Genomic DNA, 22729 nt, shown 5'->3' with positions numbered 1-22729 from the left:
AATCCATGATTGGATCAAACTAACATGACCCATATTCAATATCACTCGACCAATGCTCATAAATATTCAAAATGACTGAAATAGATAAAATAAATTTGAAACAATTGAATAAACAATTATTATAACTTGACCTGGCTCAGACCGATATGTTTCAAACCAGACTTGATTGGACCTAAATCTGAACGGTCGATCCAATCTGAACCTGATCCATGTTAACCAAACCTAAACTCGACCTGCACACGATATGATTCAAACCAGACTTGATTGGACCTAAATCTGAACAGTCGATCCAATCTGAACCTGATCCATGTTAACCAAACCTGAACTCGACCCGCACACGATATGATTCAAACCAGACTTGATTGGACCTAAATCTGAATAGTCGATCCAATCTGAACCTGATCCATGTTAACCAAACCTGAACTCGACTCGCACACGATATGATTCAAACCAGACTTGATTGGACCTCAATCTGAACAGTCGATCAAATCTGAACCTGATCCATGTTTACCAAACCTGAACTCGACCCGCACACGGCATGCACGAAATGAAACTTAAACAATCTTTGTAAGAAAGCAGGTCTACTTGTTAGAGCGAATATCAGTGACAGCCTGTATGATAGTAGCAGCAGTTTGTATGAGCACTCCAGTGATGAAATATATAATCGCCCATGGTTCATTGAAGTAATTTTGTCGAAGGATTGCCTTGTACTTTGGCATTGGTTTCTTAAGAAAGTCATTGAGATCCTTGCAGGTTCTTGCATAGGATGCATGGTCTGCCAAGATGTGCTTAGTAATAGAATTAAATAGATCTGATAATGCATCATCTGACTCTAACCAGTTATGAATAATACCTTCCTTTGTAAGTAGAGCAACATCTTCTTTTGAATTTATCAGGTCATCCATAAGACACATATAGTCACTAATCGTTGTAGTTCTGGTATGATTAGCCTCGGTGTATAACTCGTACACCATCACATTCCTGAAAAATGTATCTGTATGATGCCATATACTCAAAGCCGGCAACTCCAGAACCCCATTTGCAAAATCTATACTGAGCCACGGGCTTTTACTAGCTTTGAAATGAACGCCAGCTTTCGCCAACTGTGTTACACTAGGGACCCGAAATTCCTTTGTGTCTCTGCCATCTAGGCTGCAAAGACATGCTGGTTCTGTAGGAACTGGCAAGGCAACATCAGGTGGATAGGTGGTAGGGAAAGGTCGGCAGCAGATTTTCAAGAAACTAACAAGATTCGCCACATTAGACACACCGATTCTTTCTCGAAGTTGGTTACTTTCTAAGATAGTAGTAATGCTAGGCATTGAGGCTCTTAGTGCACAATAGACAACTTCATAAAAGGGTGGTTTTTCACCTTGTGCTTGGGATGTGCCTCTGCCTCATCTAGTATATCATGTGCCTCTGCCTCACCTTGTGAATGGGCATATGAAGACGATGCCTCATCTGGTTTATTAAAAGTGAGATCATATAACCTCTCAAGGACATCATATGGAAGTTGATTCTCCAACAAGATCAGATCACGCCGTACTTCAAACGAAGTTCTTGTACTGCGGAATATGATATCATGCGTGGGTCGGAAGGGGGAAATACTTCCGACAAATTCGTACATTTGACCATAACTTCGTCTTGTAGGTTCCATCTCAACAAGTGCTAATTTTTGAATCTTTCTAAGAAGGAACTCTACTATGAAGCAACCATCAATAAGTAACATCTCAACAAAGTCTTTGGACTGGATGAGGCCTATTGTTCGATCAGCATAGCAAAAGCGCGCCATCGGTTCTAGTTGCTCGACAACCTTAATGTAGTCCTCTAATTTTTTGTGCGACGCTCTATTAATGAAAGCCTTCATATACTCCAGCTTGTGTTCTTCCATAACCCAAAATTTCGGATTATTGTAGTGATAAGGACCAATTGATACTCTCCACGGTATGTAAGCATTGTTACTGAGCTCTCGAAGATGTTCTGGAACCCTGTAAATAGACGGTTGCGAAGGATATTCCGCTTTCAGAGTTTCTGGCCTCTCATGTCCTAAGATCTCCCATTTTCTTTCAATTTCTCTCTTCAGATCAGTAGGATTGTGATCCATTGATTGGTATATATGTATATATGTCAGTTCTACTGCAGACAAAGATATGTAAACAAATGCGAGAATGAAGTTATATGTTATTGACAATTTACCACCAAGTAATACAGACAAACGTGTATATGGCGGGGAACTATATAACGGGGATAGAGACGAAAAAATGATCAGAGAGAATTGTAACAATTAACAAATGCCAATACTACAACAGGGAAAGAACTATTTTATGGCTGGGGACTATATAGGTTAAACATGTGAATTTTATACCTCGACATTAATGATGAAATTATAACAATTAGAGAATATTGATGCGCGAAAAAAATTAAAGACATATTTCATTTTTTTTTGGGTGTACATAGAGAGAGCTACAACATCAAATGATGTAGACGTAATTAGATTTCAGGTCTTGGGTATCACCTCACAAGACTTTAATCAAGTAAGTTCATTGACATCCACATGTCTCTTTTCTTGTGAAACAAGACGAGTAACTAATGTTTCACCAAATATAGTTAGAGCAAAGTCATTAACTTAGATTAAGCTCTCTCATTCAATCGCACCAATTAATCAATCCACTAGTTCTTAGGCCCGGGCTATGCATCGGTTGATGAGATATTTATCTATTAATATTTTATTTTAAAATGATATCACCAAATATTACTTGATTTAGTGGTTAAGACTTTAGTATATAAACTTGATCAATGTCATGAAATCAACCCTAATACAATCCAATTTTTTTTTTTTTGTATGGTATTTTTACATAGAGTAAAACATCCTAAGGGAGAATGTCACTTGGCACCGTACTTGTCTAAGAACCCCTTTAATATATTAGTATAGATATGAAAATTTAGAATAAATTAGAAGAAAACATATATATTAATAAATATTACTAATTAGGCAAGTGATTGCAGTGTTTATCAGTAATTTCAATTACTTATTAACAAAATCACTAGAACATGCAGACACATAAATCTTCTCCCCATGTTAGTACCCGATGATTATAATCGTTGTCCTGATTGGTCCAACTCGTAGGAGATTAATCCAAAATTATTTTAAAGGCCCGTGGTCCATTTTAAGATAAAAGGTTCCACAACCAAGAAGGATCGCAAAAAACTCCCACCTAAGCGGAAGCCAACTGCGTGCTACGCAGGCAGTCTGTGTCAAGTAGGAATTGTACGCATTACAAATTTTATCCTCTAATCTCAATTAGAATTTTAGGTTCTGTTTGGAGAAACATTTCAGGTGACTTAAATGATAAGGTGCTACAATTTTAAGTCACGTTATATGATTAGTGGTGTTTGTCTGTTTGGTGGAGGAACTTAAATAAAATTTAAGTCCAAAATTTGAGTGAAATTGAGTTGGAGTAAAATATAGCATATGAGATTGGGTGTTGAAAATTTTTTATTTTTTTATTTTCTTTTTATCTTTTAAACCTAAGGAGATATTATTTAAAATCTTTTTAAGGCCAAAAAGATATTTAATACCTTTTTAAGCCTAAAAAGATATTTCAACTACAATCATAAATAATTTTACCAAACAGGTTATGCAATCTGCTAGCTTATCAGTTTCAGCACCTTAACATATAGTTTCAGCGGCTACCTAATTAGTTTCAACCACTGTAAACACAAATTTTAGATCTGCAAAATAGAGAGTCAAAAGATGTGAACAAAATAATATTTTATTAATTTTGTATTTTTTTGGGTTACAATCTCTAATGTTTTAATCCTCTGATTCATCTCTACGTGTATTTGAACTTTGCAATTCATGAACAGCTTTGATTTTCATGAATAAGGGCCTTCATGTTTGATCTTATTCAAGGATGTTGATGTAGAATAGAACGACACGTCAATTTGTATGCTTGTTCTTCTTCTTCTATTGGAAGGATTTGATGTTGGTTTTTTGTTGCTCACGAACCAATATGATCTTCCTGAATGAGGGCCTTTAGGCTTAATCTCGTCCAAGGTTGATCTTGCTTCCTTCTTCTAAGAGAGAATTTGATGTAACTTGACTAGCAGAGAGATTACTTGACAGGTTTAGGTTGTGCTTTCTGCTTTTCTCCTTGATGGCTCTGGAGTCTGATTTTTCTCCTCCTTTATAAGTGAATAGAAGAGCTCTATTTATAGAGTTAGGAGAACCCTAGGGTTTCCACTTATCCTGCCTTTTGGGCCTTATGGACATAACTCTATTAAGAGTCCACCTTTTCATTAGCCCATCGTTCATTTAATGGATATTGACCCAACAATAGATGATTAATTAAAATAGGCCTAATTTAGTGATAAGCCCAAATTAATTAAATTTGATGATCATCCATTCATAAAAGTCAACATTTGACTTTAAGATTTTAATGGGTCAATTAAATGTGTGATGTGGCATATAATAAATTTTTTATGCCTACAAATTGCCCCCTCGAGACTGTATCACGTACACCATTTAAGTGTTTAAGAGTGATCAAGTCTCGATTTTTTTATCATCAAAACAAATTTCTGCTGGCTTCATTTTGTTTGAAACAAGTTTGCTTTTGATAATATTGGATTACAAAAAATCAAACAATATGTTGCATTTGTAATAACCCACGACAATATAATGTTATACTTCAACTTTTTTTTTTTTCAAAATCCATGGTTGCCGATTGATTGTTTAACTTCACGAGAATGTTGGGTAACTTTGCTCTCTATCTTATCAGATAAACACGAGAAATAACAACACCCACATAATACTCAACAAATTCTCAAGATAAGTTTGATGGTTATTCAGCCGCGTGAATATCTTGGGGAATATTCCTACCTCATGGTTATATATAACATCAGATATTTGAGAAAATTTTATCATTCAAGTTGCAGTGCTTATGAGGAGCACTTGCATAGCCAAAGAGGAGTCTACCAGGGATCATCCTAGAAGCAAACCACGGAGCAGCAGCACGCCAAACCATCTTGGAGGGTAGTTGAATTTTTTTTTTTTTTTTTGTAGGCTTAATATGAAGTGCACAAAAGATGGAAGCTTTTCCTTGTTTGCTCGCCTCCCACCTTTGACAGCACAAAGCCCATGGACGCTGACGTGGTGACGACATGAAGAAAGAGATGCCATTATTGCCTCTAATTTGAGTTGTGATGCCATAAGAAGGAGCCAAGCCATTCTCGTCGACGTCGTGATGCCATGAAGGAGACGTAGTCCTTGCCGCATCGTGGGTTTGTGCAGCCCGTGCTCACTGTTGTTGTGCTGCTGAAAACTGACGTGGTGGTGCCAAAGAGACTGAGACGAACCGCCTTTGATGCCTCGAGATGACGGAGGAAGAGCCACCCAAGTTTTGATACCGCAAAATTAAAGCTGAGCCATGCGCCCATCCCTTGACACATTGATGGAGGAGAAGCAACATTGAATCAGGGAGCCCCAAATAATCACACCAGACCACATCTCTCACCATATAGCTGGAGCTAAGATGATTGTTCTCTCGTTGTGCCATCATTTGTTTTGTATTTCACCAAATGAGAAGTTACTAGTGCTGATATTTGCAATCATAATTGTATTACAAGCTCCACGAGATAGTGATGGCAAGCAACAATACCACTTATGTTTCTCATAATCCTCTTTCTCTTTTTTTGTTTTTATGGATTTGTGTAGTGTGGTATTCCTTGTTAAAAACGATCACATGCATCATGCATGATGAATTAATGATGTTGGTGCTGTGATTGTTATGTTGGTGCTGGCACCACATTTTCATCTTTATTTTTTTTTTTTTAAGGAAATGTTAATAGAAGGATGATTAACAATATACTATCATGGCACTATATACTGCTATCATCCATTCAACAACATGCCCACGACTAAGTACGTGGCATTTTCTTTTTTCCTTTTTTTTCTCTTTTTTATTCTTCCATTTTCGTGAGTTATATCTTTTTAGGAAGAATATGCAATGGTGCAACTTAATCCATGCTAATATTCAATGAAGATCACATGGAAATAGTTGGTGCTACAAATGATGGATATAACACAATTTTGTACGGAACATGAAGACCTAAATCGTGCCATAAACTCAATGAAGTGTGGAGTACTGGATTGCCAAGCCATCTTGATGATATTGCAGTCCACTATTCACAATACCTTGATGTCACGAAGGGAAAAATGTTGCCCCTTGTCGCTGGATGCCAGAGGAGTTGTCATTCTTGCCATCGAGCCATCTTATAGGTGCTACGCATGAGCAAATGAGCTTCCATTTTTTGACGCCATTACAAATAATATCATGAAATCTAGCCTGGACTAAATACAAGATCAGTGGTGCATCATCATTATTCCATTTTTTTTCACGTTTGACATGACCTTTTGTGGCCATGTGATGGTGTTTGATAATGTGATTTGGTGCTTGGGAGCTTTCTCCAAATCTTACTGTAAATTGTGTTTTTTTTTGTTTAATTTCAAGATGTTGGTGCATGAAGTTTTACTCCAACTCTCATTTCTTTCAGATCTCAGGTGCTTGAAAGCTTTCTCCAGATCTCAGGGACGACTCAGTCATATGTTTGAGGTGTCTTCAAACTCATTGTCTACCTTTTTGGTGCAATCTCTGTGCTTGATAGCTTTCTCGGGATCTTAAAAGGTTCCGTGGAACGTTGGTGCGTGAGAGCTTTCTCCAATCTTTAGGCTTAACATTTTTGGCGAATTTCTGGTGCTTGAAAGCTTTCTCCAGAATTTCGAGGAAATTTGATGAAGCATTGGTGCTTGAGAACTTTCTCCCATCTCCATGCTTAACATTTTTGTCGAATCTCTGGTGCTTGGAAGCTTTCTCCAGGTCTTCGTGGAATTTGGATGAAGTATGGGGCTTGGAAGCTGTCTCCAATCTTCGAACAAACGACCTCGTGCTCATCCTTCATCATTGTAAATCTCAGAGGTTAAGGCGAAACGATTTCAACGTTCCCATGCCCCCAAGTTTATTTGTTTTTTTTTTTAACGTGGCTGCACTTGAATAAGCTAAGATACTCAAGATGCCTACGTACTAAATAAGTATTCGATATGTACTTATTTGGATCAAGCCAAACGTAGTTCAAGGTTTTGAGTTTTTTTTTTTAGGGGGTTTGATTGCAGTTTAGTCTCTGGTTTTTTTTTTTTGGTTTATGCCGTTTATACTCTTGCTTAGGAGTGTTTTTTTAAAAAAAAAAATTTGCAGTTTATACTCTTGCTTAGGAGATCTTTTTTTTTTTGGGTATTTTTGTCCTTTTGCAGGCATGAACAACATCGACATAGATGTCTAATCATAATTCTCTTCATGGTTGGCGATGGTCATCTCCATTTCGTGAGCCCGAGTTGCCAGTTCTTGGAATGTGTTTGGCTTAATTCCTTGCAGTATGTAAGCCAGGTCCCAATGCATGCCTTGGGTGCACAACTCTACAGCGGATGCTTCAGATAGGTGATCTTTGCACTGAAGACACAACGTTCGCCATCGATTGATATATTCTATAACAGGCTCATCCGCCAGTTGGGTGGTTTGTGTCAACTCAGTCATGCTGACAATACGACGAGTGCTGAAGAAACGATCCATAAATGCTTCTTCCATTTGTTCCCAATTATCAATTGATCTAGCAGCTAAGTCGGTGTACCAATCGAATGCCACTCCTTTCAAAGATCGAACGAACTGCTTCACGAGTAGGTCTCCTTCAGTACCTGCATTATTACAAGTTTCAACAAAGTGTGCTATATGTTGCTTGGGATTGCCAATGCCATCGAAATGCATGAATTTGGGAGGTTGATAGCCCATAGGCATTTCTAGGGCATCGATTCTCTTTGTATAAGGCTTGGTGTATTGGTCGTTCCCGTCAAAATCTCCACCAAGTTGGCGTTTGACAGCTGTGGCTATCATATCTTGAATTTGTTGGAAATTGAATGAATCGCCATGGATAGCTCCATCCTTTGTACTAGTCTTTGACTTCATGCTAAATTTGGATCCACCACTATCGCCTTCGCTTTCACCAATCGGACGTTTCTCAAGTTTCTTTGTTAGAGCAGCAAGTTGTTTGCTTTGGAAATTGATTTGTTCTTCTTTTTCCTCATTCTCTTTGGCGAGTTTGTGAATGAGCATCTTCATGTTTGCTAATTCTTCCTCCATGGTATTTGCTTCAATGGTCATGACACTCACATTAACGTCTGTCGCTCCATTGATGGACTCCGTCGAAGGATCCACGCTTTGAGGAAAGGATTTGTTGCTGTCATGAACAAATCTTCTCTTGGCCACCATGGTCGAATGAATTTGCTTTATTGCTTGAATGGAGAAAAAGATGAGAGGTAGAGATTGTCCCACCGAGCGTGCCAAATTTGTAAACACAAATTTTAGATCTGCAAAATAGAGAGTCAAAAGATGTGAACAAAATAATATTTTATTAATTTTGTATTTTTGGGTTACAATCTCTAATGTTTTAATCCTCTGATTCATCTCACGTGTATTTGAACTTTGCAATTCATGAACAGCTTTGATTTTCATGAATAAGGGCCTTCATGTTTGATCTTATTCAAGGATGTTGATGTAGAATAGAACGACACGTCAATTTGTATGCTTGTTCTTCTTCTTCTATTGGAAGGATTTGATGTTGGTTTTTTGTTGCTCACGAACCAATATGATCTTCCTGAATGAGGGCCTTTAGGCTTAATCTCGTCCAAGGTTGATCTTGCTTTCCTTCTTCTAAGAGAGAATTTGATGTAACTTGACTAGCAGAGAGATTACTTGACAGGTTTAGGTTGTGCTTTCTGCTTTTCTCCTTGATGGCTCTGGAGTCTGATTTCTTCTCCTCCTTTATAAGTGAATAGAAGAGCTCTATTTATAGAGTTAGGAGAACCCTAGGGTTTCCACTTATCCTGCCTTTTGGGCCTTATGGACATAACTCTATTAAGAGTCCACCTTTTCATTAGCCCATCGTTCATTTAATGGATATTGACCCAACAATAGTGATTAATTAAAATAGGCCTAATTTAGTGATAAGCCCAAATTAATTAAATTTGATGATCATCCATTCATAAAAGTCAACATTTGACTTTAAGATTTTAATGGGTCAATTAAATGTGTGATGTGGCATATAATAAATTTTTTATGCCTACAACCACCTTACACTACAAGGAAATAGGTTTTGGGCAACAAAAATATTCGTCGCCCAATAGGACAATTTCGTTGCACAAGGGTTTGGGCAACGAAATTTTTGCTCGCCAATTTCGTCGTCTAAGGCTCGACGCCCTTTCCATTTTAGGCGTCGAATATCATGTTCGTTGCACAAACTGTAGTTTGGGCGTCGAATTGCTTTCGTTGCACATAATGCTATTTTGTGCTACGACTTTTTTTGTATCGTTGCCTAAACTTGACATAGTTTTGGCAACGAAAACTTAACTTTTGTTCATATTATGGAACTTTGTGCAACAGTCACTATTTGTCGTCGCCCATTGTGTGATAACCTTACCAGAATGCTATCTTGGGCAACAACAATTTCGTTGCCCAAAGTACTTTGGGCTACGAATTGCTTTACATAATTTTAAATCTCACGCTTTATTCAAAGAACAATGTGTAATACCTAATTAATTGTCCAAATATTCATATATAAGTATATAAACTTATTAAAAACAAAAGTATGATATAATAAAAGAAGTATTCATGGAATAGCAAATTGTAGACAACCGGTGGAGTACAAAATAATCTTCAAATTCGACATCCTATGTAACTTAAATGTGTTACAAAATTCAAAGGAAATCTAAAAAACAAACTAATTAGCACTACCCATAATCTACAAAGAAATTCACATAATCCAAGCCTTGTCATACTTCATATGGCTTTCCTTTGCTAATTTGGGAAGATGGTCACGACCCATTGTTCCTGATGAAAGCGAAAACGTTAAAATTAGGCACCCATGTGATAAAAATTGGGGGAGGGGGGATGGTTTTATTCATCAATGGGTTCCCAGGGTGTCTTTTTAAAGTACTAGTAAGGCCACAGAAAACTAACACCCCTAAAAAAAGGTAGGGTGAATAACCTTATTTTTTGGTCTTCTCAAATAATCTGACATAGTATGGTTCCTGTTCCACTTCAATAGGTTTGGATGATCCTTCAAGATCGTGTTGGAAGAACGGGTGGCTAATTCATCTACATATCATACAACAAATGGTTACATATATTCCAAAAGAAATATATAGTACATCATGTAATAAAGGAAGCGAAAATTACGCACCATGTCATACATTATTCTCGCCGTAGATCGTGAAAAATTGGTTGGTGTTTCAGTCAACTTTAGCTTGTTCTATGTATTAAGTTTTCACATATGCTACAAGTGCATGTGAAAGTAATCAATTAGGAAAAAAACCTAGTAAATAAATTTAGTACGAACTGCAAAGTATGATTACAAAATACTAAAGTTTAAACCCATATATGCCCTACTGACCTACTCTCAAGCAATTAAATCTGCAAATGTATCTGGAAAACAAATCGGCGCACTACACTGTAACATAATTTTCATACATGGGACCAGCAGAAAGCTGCTATAGGTAAGTACTGGGTATGACTATCAAAGGAATGAATTGCGTTCAAATATTTAAAACAAACCATGGAAGATATAGGACACATTAAACACCAAAAATAGAGTGCTTGTGAGAATCTGAAATTTCTCATCTGTCAAATTAATAAGCCTTTTAAAGAACCTTCAACACTATCTAGTTTGACAAGTCTTGATATCTTTTAATTATGGTCATTACAAGAGAAGAGGATATCCACACCACCATCTATATACAAAAATTTGCCTCTACCTGTGGCAACCATATATTGCTCCAAAATAAGAACGGATAGATATACAGATTAACACAAGTACACAACCAGTTCCCACTGAAATGAATACCAAAATGCATTTTCAATTAGCAATCATAGTCCACATGTAGAAACTAAGAGATGAACGAAAACATGAGGACCAAGTAAGAATAAACTCCACGCTTTTTTATTTAGAAAGAAAAAAGAAATGGTGGCCAGGGAGATGGTGAAGGGATGGGCTGCTTGTTGCTTCTGTCATTGCCTACAAATACTTAGTAGTTAGTTACTAACAAGGGGGAGGTATTGTAGGCTTTTGGAAAAAAGAGAGGAGATTTCCTAATTTGGGGTGTATTGTATACAACAAGATAAATTATTTTCATATTAATCTACTATCAAAGGTGATGATGTGCTGCTTGTTTCTTCATCCCTTAACTGCCTCACTAATTTGCGTCATTGCCTGTAATGTTGACTAGTGAATAGTAATTGAATAGTTGAATATATGATTATAATTATATTAATCTATCAGAAAGTTCTACTATAATAAAGTAATATGCAACTTGGACCTATCTTAGTATTATATAGAATCACTAATGGGAGCAACAATGCTTTCATTCAAGTTTAACCATTGAATCTTTTACAGGTTTTTTCATATGGTTCTTGCTTCACTAGACTAGATGAGCAATGCTGAAAATATGAACTTTTCGTAATGAAGTATGGAAGATAAAAATAAACTATGTATTGTTGCCTTCCCTTCTTTGATTTGTGTATTCTACTACAACATCTTGAGATATTAACTTATTAAGGTAATGGTGAAAACAACAAAACATAGTTTCTCTCAAACTAATGGTGAAAGTTAATGATGATATTTTCTTAGTTCACTTTTAACTCAAGATGCTTATAGTTATAATTTCACTTATGTGCCTTTTTAAGAGTTATTATTTCAGCATCACTTCTAAACTGTTCTGTGGTGTTCCTGGTTAAATTTTTCTTTGCTGGAATAATTGATAAGTAAATTTTATGACAATTTAGATCTTAGTTTCTAAACTAGGGAGCCTCGTTCTTTGAACAGAATACGATTTCTTTAAGACAACCTCTCATGGTTCCTCTTCCTTTTTAGTTTGTTTATTTTCCCAACTTTAGTTAGGTGTTTAAGAGACCTAAAAAAACTGATCCGTATTTGACTACCCTATCCAAATTATCTCTCCTAAACACGAAATAAAACGGCATCCATATCCACATGGGCTAAAAAAATAAGAGCTTATGTTTTTTCTCCACACTTTTCTTCTTGATAAATTCTAATTGATGTAAGATTTCTTTTAAATTAATGATTTAATGTCTGAATCTTGGTGGCTGCATCAACTTAGTAAACTCCTTTTGGTTTATGAGGTTTCGACGGTGTTGTTGATAATTAGTTGTTTTCAGGAAGAGCTAGATGACATCATACAATATGGCTACATACCAATTCTAAACTCTCCTTATTCCTAAACCCATTGTTCCTTTGGAGAACACCCTTCCATTGATCTGTAATATATACCAGCAACAAAAATGCTCTACAGACATGTTCAACACAAATTTAGGCAGATAAATAACCCAGTACACTAATAAGCACATAGTTGATAAGCTGAACTTAGTCTCCTAGAATAAGATAAATATCTAGAAACTTCAAATTTCAATTATAGTTTCTCATTATCTCCAAAAAGAATTATATTTAGCAACAAAGACCCTTTCAAAATCATATTGGAACTCCTAACTACCTAAAACACCAAGTACTCTCACCAAGTACCCTCAGCAAAATCACATCGCACAACGTTAAACTATAGAGTTTAACACAATAGCTGGAAGACAGAGGCTTCCATTATTTAGAGAAAAGCTTGAACCAAAGGGAAAAAAGGAGGGATATGAGTGAAGGACAAAGAAACACATTGAACTTGAAAAATACCGATCAAAATTTCAGATTCACTCGTAACAACAAATAATATAAGCAATTCAAGAAAAATTTTACAAATTCATACCAATAATTCAAGGTAAACAACCGTTTTGTTTGACAAGAAAAGAGTTTGATTTGTGAGTTAGGGCAAATAATAAAATATACCAACCTTGCAGCCGAACTTGCCGCTAGCCTCGCCGCTGAACTCCAGCCGCCACCTACCTCACCACCTGCCGTAATTAGAAAAAGTTAGGGCAGAGTAGAACCTCATTACTCAATAATCGAATTTTCCATATCATAACCAGAGAAACGTCACCTGAGAAACGTCGGGATGTCGTCGGAAGTGCCAACCAGTCATCGGAAGAAAGAAAAGAGGAGGGCGGACCGGAGAGGGTGTGAGTTGAGGAGATGAGCAGTTGAAGCTTTTTTTATTTTGACAGGATGAGCAGTTGGAGTCTTGAAGAAATGAGCAGTTGGAGTCTTGAAGAAGTGAAATACATAATATTGTGGGAAAATATTAGAGCGGGTTTCTTTTCCGCTATTTTCTTTTCTGTTTGTGCAACGAGACATAATTTGAATTGGACTATTTATTATACAACGGCAACGAAATATATAGTTTTGTCGCCCAATTAAGATAATGGGCAACCCAAAACTTATTTCGTCGCCCAAATATGAATTTGGGCAACAACAACAATTTTTGTCGCCCATAATTTACGCTATGGGCTACAAAATCAGCTCGTCGCCTTTGTTTTCAACAATGGGCCACGACATTTCTTTTTGTCGCCCTTAAGTTTCAATTTCGTTGCCCAAAATCTATTTTCTTGTAGTGTTATCAATTTCAGCTCCATTTCAACCACTATTGTCAAACATAGCCTTAATCTCTTTTAACCTCATCTCACCGCTTAGGATAGATTTTTTTAATTCCATCTTTGTTATTATTGCATTCATTTTTTTGGTTTTAATTCCATTATAATTTCATTCAACGAAGGAGTCTCTAGAATTCTCAACAGGATTTTAGAATCCATAGAATTCCCTAAATAATACGAGTCTAGGCCAACTAAAATTTTGTCCATTCTATAAATCTAAATCCACTGAAGTCTCATACATATTAAGATTCAAGCATTTTTTAAAGTTCATTAAGTCTAGAATTCTAAAATCATCAATAATCTACCAAGTGTGACATTCTAAAATCCATATAGTTTCATATTCATTAATAGTTATTTATGCATTTATAACCCATCATTCATACAATACATGAATAACTAGAGTTCTTATTCATTTAGGAGTCTCATTGTATACAAATTCCTCATTTCATTTTATGCATCCCACATAAATTACAAGCAATTTGATTACATCTTTTGTGATATGTAGGTAACCATTATATTTTTGTGATACGTAGGTAACCATTATAGGTTTGAACGCATAGATCATCAAGTCTAGTTGCATTTATCATATATGCACTCTAGGGGTAGTTTACTCATCCATTGCATCCAAACAAAAAAGTTCACGCATACATATAGGAATAACTTTTTTGAAGCTCAAAGTTTGTAAATTCTTTTTTTAAAAAGAACATACCCTTCATCTCTTCCCTCCTTTGTTTTGTCCATTTCTAAGTCTCCATTGATGATATATTTCTGAATCTCCAGTGATGAAAGTTATAGGAGTGGTTGGGTTTATGGGGTGGTTGGGTTCATAGGGGTGAATTTCACGGTTGGGTGGTTATTTTGTGGTAGGTGTGGTGGTTTCTTTGGGAGCCATGTAGTAGGGAGGAAGGAGAAAAATAGAAGGGAAAGAGTGGTTTTTGCTAGGTGGGGGTGGAGGAAGGGTTAGGAGAGAAAGGTAATTTTTTTAAAAAAAATTGACCTGTTTTACAGGCTCTATGTTATTTTGACCTACTTTAGAAAATTTGATATAAAGTTTATTTCATTAGATAATAATTCAAAATTGGTTTATTTTGGAAAAATCGGCCAAAGTTTGTATTATTCTAGTTAAAGTTTTTTAATAGAAATATTTTTTAAAAAATTTCTCTTATATAACATAGGTCACCTATAATATTAGTTAATTAATGTTGTCCGAAAATGAACTGAACAAACTCGTTTTTCTTGGAATTTGAATAAGACTTTTCGATTCGAAAGCCGATTGAAATGATTCGATCCGATGAGTCTGGAAGTTTTGGGTAAGGATTAGCGCTTAACTCGACTAGGCCCGGTCTATCCAAAAATTTTACTATATTTTAAAGCATATTTTTTTTAAAAGATATAAAACATAATATTTTAAATCATGTAACTAATAAATAATACGACTGTTTCACCTAATACCCCCGAGTTTTTTAAAAAAACCACCTGGTACCCTCCACGTTTTCAAAATTCACCAGGTACCTCTTAGTTTCGAACTAATTCACTCAGATACCCTTAATGACTAACGGTGTTAACCGCCGTTACTCATTAATCCTAATTTCTTACCTTAAACCCTAATTAATCTCCTAATTTTAACCTTAATCCTAACCCCTAATCCTAACCCTAAACCCTAATACTAACTCTAACCCTAGACCTAACCCTAACCCTAACCCTAATCCACCCTCCCACCACCCACTTCCCACCCTCCCACCACCCACCACCCACTCCCCCACTCCCACCACCCTTGCCCCCTCCCCCACCCCAGCAGCCCCCCCCCACCCTCGCGCCGCCTCTCCCCCACTCAGTTCAGTTCAGCAGTCCCCCCACCCTCCCTCCCCATCGTGCCGCCGACCCTCCCCCCCACCCCCGCGCCCCCCCACAGCACCACCCCCTTCCATTTTCGCACCCCACCGCCCGCGCCACCCGCAACCCCTTCTTCTTCCCTCTGTTTTTTCGTTGTGGGGGTACTTTGTATTTTGCGAAAATTGGAGGAGGGTGGTGCAACGGGGGTAGGGGAGGGGTGTGAAAATGGAAGCGAGGTGGTGTTGTGGTGGCGCGGGGGGTGCTGTGGGGGTGCGGGAGTGGGGAAGGAGTGAGATTTTGGGGGCTGTGGTGGTTGCGGGGAGTGAGGGAGGGAGGGGGGCTGCGGTGGGGGTGGGGGTGTGGCTGCAGGGGGTCGGGTGGTGGAGGGGAGGGGGTGGTGGTTGGGTGGTAGTGGGTTAGGGTTAGGGTTTGAAATTACGGGTTAGGGTTAGGTTAATTAGGCCTAATTAGGGTTTAGTTAGGTTAATTAAGCCTAATTAGGGTTTAATGAGGTTCAAGCATTTTTTAAAGTTCATTAAGTCTAGAATTCTAAAATCATCAATAATCTACCAAGTGTGACATTCTAAAATCCATATAGTTTCATATTCATTAGAATTGCATTCACAATAGTTATTTATGCATTTATAACCCATCATTCATGCAATACATGAATAACTAGAGTTCTTATTCATTTAGAGTCTCATTGTATACAAATTCCTCATTTCATTTTATGCATCCCACATAAATTACAAGCAATTTGATTACATCTTTTGTGATATGTAGGTAACCATTATATTTTTGTGATACGTAGGTAACCATTATAGGTTTGAACGCATAGATCATCAAGTCTAGTTGCATTTATCATATATGCACTCTAGGGGTAGTTTAGTCATCCATTGCATCCAAACAAAAAAGTTCATGCATACATATAGGAAAAACTTTTTAGAAGCTCAAAGTTTGTAAATTCTTTTTTAAAAAAGAACATACCCTTCATCTCTTCCCTCCTTTGTTTTGTCCATTTCTAAGTCTCCATTGATGATATATTTCTAAATCTCCATTGATGAAAGTTATAGGAGTGGTTGGGTTTGTGGGGTGGTTGGGTTCATAGGGGTGAATTTCACGGTTGGGTGGTTATTTTGTGGTAGGTGTGGTAGTTTCTTTGGGAGCCATGTAGTAGGGAGGAAGGAGAAAAATAGAGGGGAAGGGGTGGTTTTTGGTAGGTGGGGGTGGGGGGGAAGGGTTAGGAGAGAAAAGCAATTTTTTTAAAAAAAAATTGACCTATTTTTCAGACTCTATATTATTTTGACCTAATCTAGCAAATTTGATATAAAGTTTCTTTCATTAAATAATAATTCAAAATTGGTTTATTTTGAAAAAATCGGCCAAAGTTTGTATTATTCTAGTTAAAGTTTTTTAATAGAAATAATTTTAAAAAAATTTCTCTTATATAACATAAGTCACCTATAATATTAGTTAATTAATATTGTCCGAAAATGAACTGAACAAACTCGATTTTTTTGGAATTTGAATAAGACTTTCGATTCGAAAGCCGATTGAAATGATTCGATCCGATGAGTCTGGAATTTTTGGGTAAGTGTTAGGGCTTAACTCGACTAGGCCCGATCTATCTAAAAATTTTACTATATTTCAAAGCATATTTTTTAAAAGATATAAAACATAATATTTTAAATCATGTAACTAATAAATAATATTACCTTTCCATCAACTTCACTATGTTAGTTTATTACTATATGCTGTAACATCGTTTATGATTTCAAAATTGTTCTAAATCTAGCAATGTTGTTGGTTTAAATCATACATATGTTACTAATGTGATCATTATATCATTCTAATTATGAAATAGGAATTATATAATAAAAATTACACATTATAAATGAAAAATAAAAAAATAAAAAAAATTGATACACTTATTGTTACCCTAACATGACTTGCGACTCGTATAAACCCAACCCATTTGACCTAGCCCAAAATAATCCATAGGGCTGGTATACATGTGATGTCGAATAAAAAATCACTTTTAAGATCATGTTAATACTCTCTCTGCTTTTCTTACTTGTTACATTGTTGTTTTCACTCGTTTTTGGGAGATGTCCCTTTCAATTTTTTTAAGTACTTTTTCACCCTCTTAGCATTTAATGAGGTGGATAGTCTTACTTTTTGAAAGAAAAACTAGTAAAAAAATCTTATATTGTTAGGAAAAGTACAACACATAATAAAAAAAAATATTACTTTTTGGTGGATCAAGTCTTTAAATAAGGAAAGTTGAAACAGTGTACCAAGTAAAAAAAACAACTATTTAGAGAAAATATAACAAGTAAACAAATTGAAGGGAGTATAATTTATAACAAAACAGAGTGTAAGCTTTTGACTTAGAGGAGTCACTTATAATATAATTGATCTCTTAATGTAAAAATTAACACATTGGTAAAAGTGACACTTTTTTTAATAAACTTACCCTCTTTAGTTTAAAAAGTAATCGTCTTTTTAGGGTAAAAAATAGATGTTCTTACAATAGAGTCATTGTAAGGTTGTTTTACACGAGACTTATTAGATACAAAAATATATATAAAATTATAAATTTTTAAAGTGCTGGAGAATAATATTTGTGTATAATACAAATCTCTTACAAAACAAACTCTCCTGCTAAATATCTAGGAAATAATAATAAGTACCGTGGTCCGTGGGAACATGAATGGGCAGAGTAACATGTGTATATTATTATCAAACTCTGCAAAAATGCGCCTTAAATTGAAGCAAAATTAACATTTTAGGCAGCCTTAACTAACAAAATTGTGAAATAGAAATGTGCCAAACAGTAAGATTCGTTACCTGGAACTCCTGAGATCACTCGCTAGTCACTTTTACCGGCAGATGTTCTATCATGCGGGTACAACCGTACAAATGATGTTGGTACTGATTGTCTTAGGTTGAAATTATAGGTCCCGTAGAAAAAAATGTTCCAATATATAGGCAATTCATACTACTCCTGTATAAATTAAATTAGTCATTGCTTAACAATACGTGACAACCAACACACATTATTGCGTGTGCCCTTTGGTGGAACACTAATTTTAAAGGGCAAGTTGCGTAACGTGGTAGACTTACCCCGTGAACGTGTAATAATAATAATAATAATAATAATAATAATAATAATAATAATAATAATAATAATAATAAAATAATAATAATAATAATGATATTAATGATACTACTAATAATAATAATAATAATAATAATAATAATATAATAATAATAATAATAATGATGATATTAATGATAATGATAATATAATGATAATGATATTAATATATAATAATAATAATATTAATAATAATAATGATATTAATGATAATGATAATAATATATGATATTAATAGATGCACATAGCGGAATTTCAGGAAATAATTTCCTAACATCTATCATAGGATCACAGACATAATCAAACACATGAATCATTCAATAGGAATCAATAATTAAACATTTGTAGCGTGATTTTCCTGTTGTATGCAAGCTTTGAAGATCCAAGAGTCCCAAGTGATGTTGCTCCTCTAATCAGTTCACGAGCACCAGTTGAACACCAACGTTTGCTAGAACGGAAGAGTATAAAGTCTCTTGCTTTTGATGGTATAGGCGCCGGTTTAGAGGGAATAGATCTAGGGTTTCTCGTTCTCTCTCTATTGAAAAGAAACTGACTGATTAACTGATCATCTAAACCTTAACATTCTATCCTATATATAATAAAAGAGTCATAGGTTAGTTAGGATAACTAATTCTCCTCCTATTTCCTTTTGAACCGGCCCAATCCTAATCCTAATTAGATTAGGATTACTTTGTCCGACTTGTACTACACTGTGTGACCTCATAGGATTAATCTATTTTAGTTATAGGCCCAATCAATATTGTCCTATTAATCATATTTATTCTCTAGCAAGAAAATACGATTACTAAAATAATTAACTTTATTATCTTCATAATAATATTCCTATCTTTTTTTTTTTTTTGACAACGGCAAAGCGTACAATATAAGAAAAACCTAAGAACAAACCAAACCGGAACATAAACTCAACCAGAAAAAAACCGGAACATGACCAAGTAAAAGGTAACAGATCTTCAACCAAAATCCATTTTATGCTGTCGGCACCATAGAGCAACTTGTTGTGCCTCCGTAATCTGTGACCTGCACACACGAACAACCTAACAAGAGTTCAAAGTAAAGGCGGTGGTCCTTATCGCGTCAGTAATCCATTTGATAGATATATCTTGGGACTCTCTTGTCTTAAGAGTTAGAAGGAGACTAGTGGACGATGTCGTAAGGGTGATATTTAAGTATCCAGCTAAATGAGCCCAAGTAACTGCCTTTAGGCATGCATGGACATAGCAGCTATGGTTGATGAAGCAAACGAATAATACCCATATTTCCGGATAGGTTGATCCGGGGATACACAAAAGGCCCAGCCTATCCCCGTGGAAAGAGTACTCTTGTCCCAAACTGCATGAATCTGCATCTGTAGGTGCGAGCCACTGGATGTCTGATTCCTAAGTTGAATTTGAAGGAAACCTGGAGGAGTGACTAGATCCCTCAACACACTAGCCTGCTCCCACCCTACATGTGAAAAGGAAGCATGTTGTTCATCGCTCTTTTGGAGGCTTAGAAGAATTGAAGCCGCAGTTGGTCTCACCTGGTGAAACACTTGCTCGTTTCATAATAACCAAATCGTCTACAAAGTACTGACGAACCCAGGTAAATGAATCCTGTAGTATCCGTCTATTTTATAAAAAAACATTTTCCATGAACGAAGCCAATCTCGCATGGGCAGAGCCGATCCTGGCTCTCTTGCTATTCCTAAGTCGCGGTGTTCCTAAGCCTCAATTGCTAGGTGGCAGTAACGAAACAGATGATTCGTATCCTCACAGTCATTAAGGCAAATCGGAAATTCCCTCGAATCACTAATCTGACGTCGAGAGAGGTTCCTTTTCGTAGCAAGCCCATTGTGCCACAATTTCAAAATAAAAAGTTTCCATTTTGGCATGATGCGCAATCCCCAGAGAACACAAAAAAACCCCTGTCCAAGGAAGATATCATGCTGCAGATTTCATTTTGCTGTTGGAGTAAAATTGCATACCCCGATTTCGTGGTGTAGGTGCCAGATTTAGTATAAGGCCAATATTGCTCGTCGCATATGTTGGGCGCGGGAGGAAGTTCAATACTCCTGATCTGACGGGCCGAACTTGGTTCGAACATAGCATAGAGTTTACGAAGATTCCATCTGCTTTGTCCTTCCACTATCAGATCTGCCACACGGATGTCACGAGCAGCTGAGAGCGGAACCAGGTCCCGAAATATAGGCGTTGTCCCATTCATCCAAGAATGAGTGGTAACATGAATGGCACTGCCATCGTCTATTTTCCAATGAGAAAGATTATCGAGTAGATTACTAGCCATGACTATGCCTCTCCGTCCCCAAGAAGAAAGTGTAATATGATTCATATGATGTTGCCGATGGTTGATCCTTTGTAAATTTGCGAGACTAGCAAATGGGGGTTTTGTCTAATCCGCGAGGCCTTTCGCATAAGTAACGCGTTGTTAAACACTCCCACATTTTGGGATGTCAGTGACATATTTAATAATTGTCGGGATGTCTAAGGACATATTTCTTCACAACCTTCAGGTGTGGATATGAAATGTTGTTAACGAATGCAGGGTGCTCCAATGCCAGCACAAGAGGCTCGAGTAATCCATCTACCTAGGGCGTAGAACCGAGTCACTGATAGCCTTGCGAAGGAAGCTTACAAGTTAGATAATTCCATGAATGTAACAAGGGTCTTTTATTCCCCACCCCCGTGTTACTTGATTGACTACACCTCAAATTGTAATAACTTTGCTTTTGGATCTATTTAAGTAATAGTTTGCGTTTGCTCACAAAAAAAAATGGCGTCAAATTAAAAGCATGGTCTATTCTTTACTACTTGCAGGTACTCCTTTAAAAAAAAACCTATTTAGCTTGCAATTACTTTTGCAAGCTCCATAATGCTTGTTACTTGGGAGACCTCGATCGGCGACTAATCACGTCAAATTGATATTTGATGGCTCAATTGAGGTAGGGTATTATGCGGTTACCATAGTTGTCGATTGACATTTCACTATTTACTAGCGCCATATATATTACTTTTGTTGGGAAACAGGGTGTTATAATTTGATTTAATGCGGAACAAAATTAATGGAATAATAAAGTTGAGAAATTACAATAAAAATAAACAAACAAATAACACAAAGATTTACGTGGTTCACTCAAATTTCACCTACGTCTACAGATGGAGAATTAGAGCTTCTTCACTATAATGGAGAAAACCATAGAGATAAATACAAGGAGTCCTAAATTTATTATAGGCTAAAAGTATTTCTAAAGTTGTGTGTATATAATGAACACCAGTAAGCCCTTTTATAACATAAAAAACCCCGTACAAAACCCTAAAAGATAACTCAAAATGAAAAATCGCGCTGTCGCCAGGCTGCCGGATCTGGCGGTCGATTTTTCCCAAAATACTATTGTCTCGGGCCCGATGGGGCGACGTCCGCCTGGTCATGTGTGCGACGGACGCCCGACCCGATAGGGCGAGCCTTGAGAAACAACACATGATGAATTTTTCAAGGCACAAACTCAACAACTTTATCTTCGTTGAAGCACATACAGTAACATTTTGTTTGGTTAGCAACATAGTAGTATAAATACTTACTTGATTAATGAGAAAAGGTGGGGTTGAATATTGAGATTGATATTGCTATTGGACAATTATTGATTACCACAAAGAAACTTAACATGATATCAAAAGTTTAGGAAGATCCCATAAGATCCTCCATTGATTACGACTGAAAACCCACGCACGAAGTAGTACATAGTACATACTAAATTTAACATACTAAATGTAATATGTAGTACATAAGTTGGCAACAATATTGTTTCTGATGAGCCAAGGTTGACCCTAAAAACGTGGAGATCCTAACTCCACACACCCCTTTTGTTCTTTTATTTGTTCTTGCCTCTATAAAAGAACAAAAATAATCAATGACAAATCCAGGGCGACCTAAACGAGTACTGAAAGGTCAGTACTCAGTACCCTGACTTTATATCTTTTGTAATGGAGTAAATAAACGTTATACATCTCGATGTCAACTATCTGCATAACAGCCAAAAAAAGAAGAATATGCCCAAGTAAGCTCAGAAATGGAT

The 22729-nt window shown here is 36.4% G+C and overlaps 1 protein-coding gene and 1 long non-coding RNA gene across 4 annotated transcripts; both read right to left on the bottom strand.

Moving 5' to 3' along the window:
- Positions 1-581: 581 nt before the first annotated feature.
- LOC125491789 (putative UPF0481 protein At3g02645) lies at positions 582-2104 on the bottom strand. Its single transcript, XM_048633873.1, has 2 exons — positions 1429-2104; positions 582-1297 (listed from the first exon to the last, which is right to left on the bottom strand). Exons 1-2 carry the CDS (start codon positions 2102-2104, stop codon positions 582-584), a joined length of 1392 nt encoding a protein of 463 aa, XP_048489830.1.
- A 7485-nt stretch (positions 2105-9589) lies between these two features.
- On the bottom strand, positions 9590-13356 carry LOC125499479 (uncharacterized). Of its 3 annotated transcripts, XR_007276352.2 has the most exons (5): positions 13097-13356; positions 12950-13010; positions 10285-10377; positions 10090-10199; positions 9590-9932 (listed from the first exon to the last, which is right to left on the bottom strand). It is a non-coding gene; the product is annotated as an uncharacterized LOC125499479 (long non-coding RNA). The 3 variants fall into 3 exon arrangements; XR_007276351.2 differs by lacking the exon at positions 10285-10377; XR_008970385.1 differs by lacking the exons at positions 10090-10199; positions 10285-10377.
- Between the last annotated feature and the right edge of the window lie 9373 nt (positions 13357-22729).

Source organism: Beta vulgaris, chromosome 7 (genome assembly GCF_026745355.1).
Source record: "Beta vulgaris subsp. vulgaris cultivar EL10 chromosome 7, EL10.2, whole genome shotgun sequence".
Lineage (NCBI taxonomy): Eukaryota > Viridiplantae > Streptophyta > Magnoliopsida > Caryophyllales > Amaranthaceae > Beta > Beta vulgaris.
Note: the sequence above shows the minus strand (reverse complement) of the source record. Positions and strands in the feature narration are given on the sequence as shown.

Bases quoted from the DNA above. Each gene is read 5' to 3' on its own strand.
- LOC125491789 (XM_048633873.1), bottom strand. From the start codon at position 2,104: ATGGATCACAATCCTACTGATCTGAAGAGAGAAATTGAAAGAAAATGG. The intron at 1,298-1,428 runs GTGAGGCAGAGG...CTACTATCTTAG, and splicing joins TTCATATGCCCATTCACAAG to AAAGTAACCAACTTCGAGAA.